Source organism: Colobus angolensis, unplaced genomic scaffold, assembly GCF_000951035.1.
Source record: "Colobus angolensis palliatus isolate OR3802 unplaced genomic scaffold, Cang.pa_1.0 Scaffold4, whole genome shotgun sequence".
In the NCBI taxonomy this organism is placed as follows: Eukaryota; Metazoa; Chordata; class Mammalia; order Primates; family Cercopithecidae; genus Colobus; species Colobus angolensis.
The window spans coordinates 7229797-7232682 of NW_012117376.1; the positions used below are offsets into that span (position 1 = coordinate 7229797).

At 53.6% G+C, this 2886-nt stretch overlaps 1 protein-coding gene across 1 annotated transcript in view; it reads left to right on the forward strand.

Annotated features, from left to right (window-relative positions):
* A3GALT2 (alpha 1,3-galactosyltransferase 2) overlaps nt 1–500 on the forward strand; it is a 12712-nt gene extending 12212 nt beyond the window's left edge. The window contains exon 5 of the mRNA XM_011955656.1: nt 2–500. Coding sequence (XP_011811046.1) covers nt 2–500 — 499 coding nt within the window. The remainder of the gene's footprint in view (nt 1) is intronic.
* The last annotated feature ends 2386 nt before the right edge of the window (nt 501–2886 follow it).

Consider the following 2886-nt stretch of genomic DNA (forward strand, 5'->3'; position numbering starts at 1 on the left):
CGCGCATGCGCACGTTGCACGCGGCGCTGGGCGGGCAGCTGGGCCGCGAAGCGCACTTCGTGTTCTGCATGGACGTGGACCAGCACTTTAGCGGCACCTTTGGGCCCGAGGCGCTGGCCGAGTCGGTGGCGCAGCTGCACTCCTGGCACTACCACTGGCCGCGGTGGCTGCTGCCCTTCGAGCGCGACGCGCATTCGGCCGCCGTGATGGCGCAGGGCGAGGGCGACTTCTATTACCACGCGGCGGTGTTCGGGGGCAGCGTGGCGGCGCTGCGCGACCTGACGGCGCACTGTGCGCGGGGCCTGGCCTGGGACCGCGCGCGCGGCCTGGAGGCGCGCTGGCACGACGAGAGCCACCTCAACAAGTTCTTCTGGCTGCACAAGCCCGCCAAGGTGCTGTCGCCCGAGTTCTGCTGGAGCCCGGACCTCGGCCCGCGGGCCGAGATCCGCCGCCCACGACTGCTCTGGGCGCCCAAGGAGTACCGGCTGCTGCGGGACTAGCGCCGCAGCCGCCGGCTCCTGGCCCTCCGACTCTTCCGCGGGCCCAGCCGGCCCGGTCCAGCTCCCGCTCGGGGCGTCTTTGGCCTGGGGAAGGTATGGAGTGGGAGTCACGAGAGAAGAGATCCTGAAACCGGGCGGGGCCCTTCTGGACGCTGATGGAGCTCTGGAGGGCAGAGAGATACTGGATGCAAAAGCCCTACCCGCTTCGTGTGCGCCCGTCCGTGGGAGTGGGAGTAGGAGGAGGAGCTCCTCGCCTTTGGGGAGCTCCTCGGTTCAAGAGAAAAATCCCCTTCCCTTAGCTTAGCAGTGAGCGAGGCACAATTGCAGTAATGCCTCGAGCGATCAGCCTGTAGACCTTTCACCCCTGAGCCTGCAGAATGCAGCTGGTGCCTCTGGAGATGTTTTAGTCCCATCTGCACCCCCACTTTTAAAATGAGACTGAGACACAAAGAGGAAACATAACTGCCCAAGGACACAGAGGGTCTGAGTCCCTGTGATGTCAGCAGCTGGAGAGGCATGGCTGGCCCCTCGGGATGTCTGGGCAGGAGCTACAGGAAGAAATACAGGTGGCACCCCGTCATTGGCTCTGCCCTTTTACTTCCCCTGCCCATAAGCATGGTTTGTACATATTTCAGTAATATTATGATAAATTATTCCTGTACTGTGAGACAAAGTAGCAAACATAAGAAGCCATGTTTGCTCCTTTCCTTTGCCAGCATAATTTCACAAAACCCTCACTGACAGCATATAGATGTCAAAACAAAAAACACAGCTCCCCACGTCCCTTGCCGGAGTCACTATATTCCCTGAAAAAATAAGTGACTCTAGATATATCTCCATATAAAATAATGTCATTTGGGGTTAGTGATCATGCTTCTGTAAACTATAACCAGATACACTCTTACACACAAACTTAGATACAATTTTACGCATACTAAAGCTTTACCACCTATATCTAAACTAAAATACCACATTCAGGCTGGGCATAGTGGCTTATGCCTGTAATCCCAGCACTTTGGGAGGCTGAGACACACAGATCACTTGAGGTCAGGAGTCTGAGACCAGCCTGGCCAACATGATGAAACCCCATCTCTACTAAAAATACAAAACTTAGCAGGGTGTGGTGGCGCACACCTGTAATCCCAGCTACTCGGGAGGCTGAGGCACGAGAATCGCTTGAACCCGGCAGGCGAAGGTTGCAGTGAGCCAAGATCGCACCACTGCACTCTAGGCTGAGCAACAGAGCAAGACTCTGTCTCCATAAAATAAATAAAATACTACATTCAAAGCGTCTGATAGAACCTCTCTGAAGAGCTCCTCCTGAGCCATAGGCCTTGGTCGATGGTCCTCAATAAGACTTCTAAATAACACTAACTTTAATTATTTAAAAACTTCCTTTTATTCTTTAGTTGACATTCCCAAATTGTTATTGTGGCCTTTTCTCCTAGACAGTCAAAGTCCAAAATGACATTTTCTGGCCTCGGGGCTATAGCAGGGCGACATTCGGCCACAGTATCTGGGAGGGAAGCTTCCACATCCACGGCAGCTATCTAGACTTCTGATCCCCAGTGGGGAAACACAGGCTCTGAATAGGAGTGTGAAGGCGTCAGACGCTCCCAGGAAGGTGGTCACAGAGCCAAGAAGATAGGGAGGGTAGCCGCTGAAGTCCCTGAGATTTTATCTGACATTTGCGAAAACCGGGGCCCTGGGAGACTGGGAAGTCACCCTGGCTCTCCTGAATCTTTTATGTAGTATTATCATTTTAATAGCCTCCACTCCCAGGTAGGGCAGCAATTCTTACTATTTACCAGGTCCAGCCATTGATGGCAAGAGAGATCTGTCCTCTCAAAAGCAGTTCAAAATGTCTCCTATATAAACTAGATTAGCAAAACCCAGAAGGCCTTCTGGACTCAGGATTAGAGATGAGAATGGGCCAGGTGTGTCAGAACAGGCAATTTGGCCGGGCGCAGTGGCTCACACCTGTAATCGCAGCACTTTGGGAGGCCGAGGCGGGTGGATCACGAGGTCAGGAGTTCAAGACCAGCCTGGCCAGCATGATGAAACCCTGTCTCTACTAAAAATATAAAATTAGCCAGGCGTGGCAGTGGGCACCTGTAATCCCAGCTACTCGGGAGGCTGAGGCATGAAAATCACTTGAACCCAGGAGGCGGAAGTTGCAGTGAGCCAAGATCATGCCACTGCACTCCATCCAGCCCGGACAACAGTGCAAGACTCCATCTCAAAAAAAAAAGGCTATTTTCTGACTGTGAGCTGGGGAAGATGTGTGTCCTTCACCTTACCCTGCAACATTCACGCAGGGCCACACATGCAGACCCTAACAATTGCTGCAGACCCTGACAATTGCTGCAAACCCTAACAATTGCTG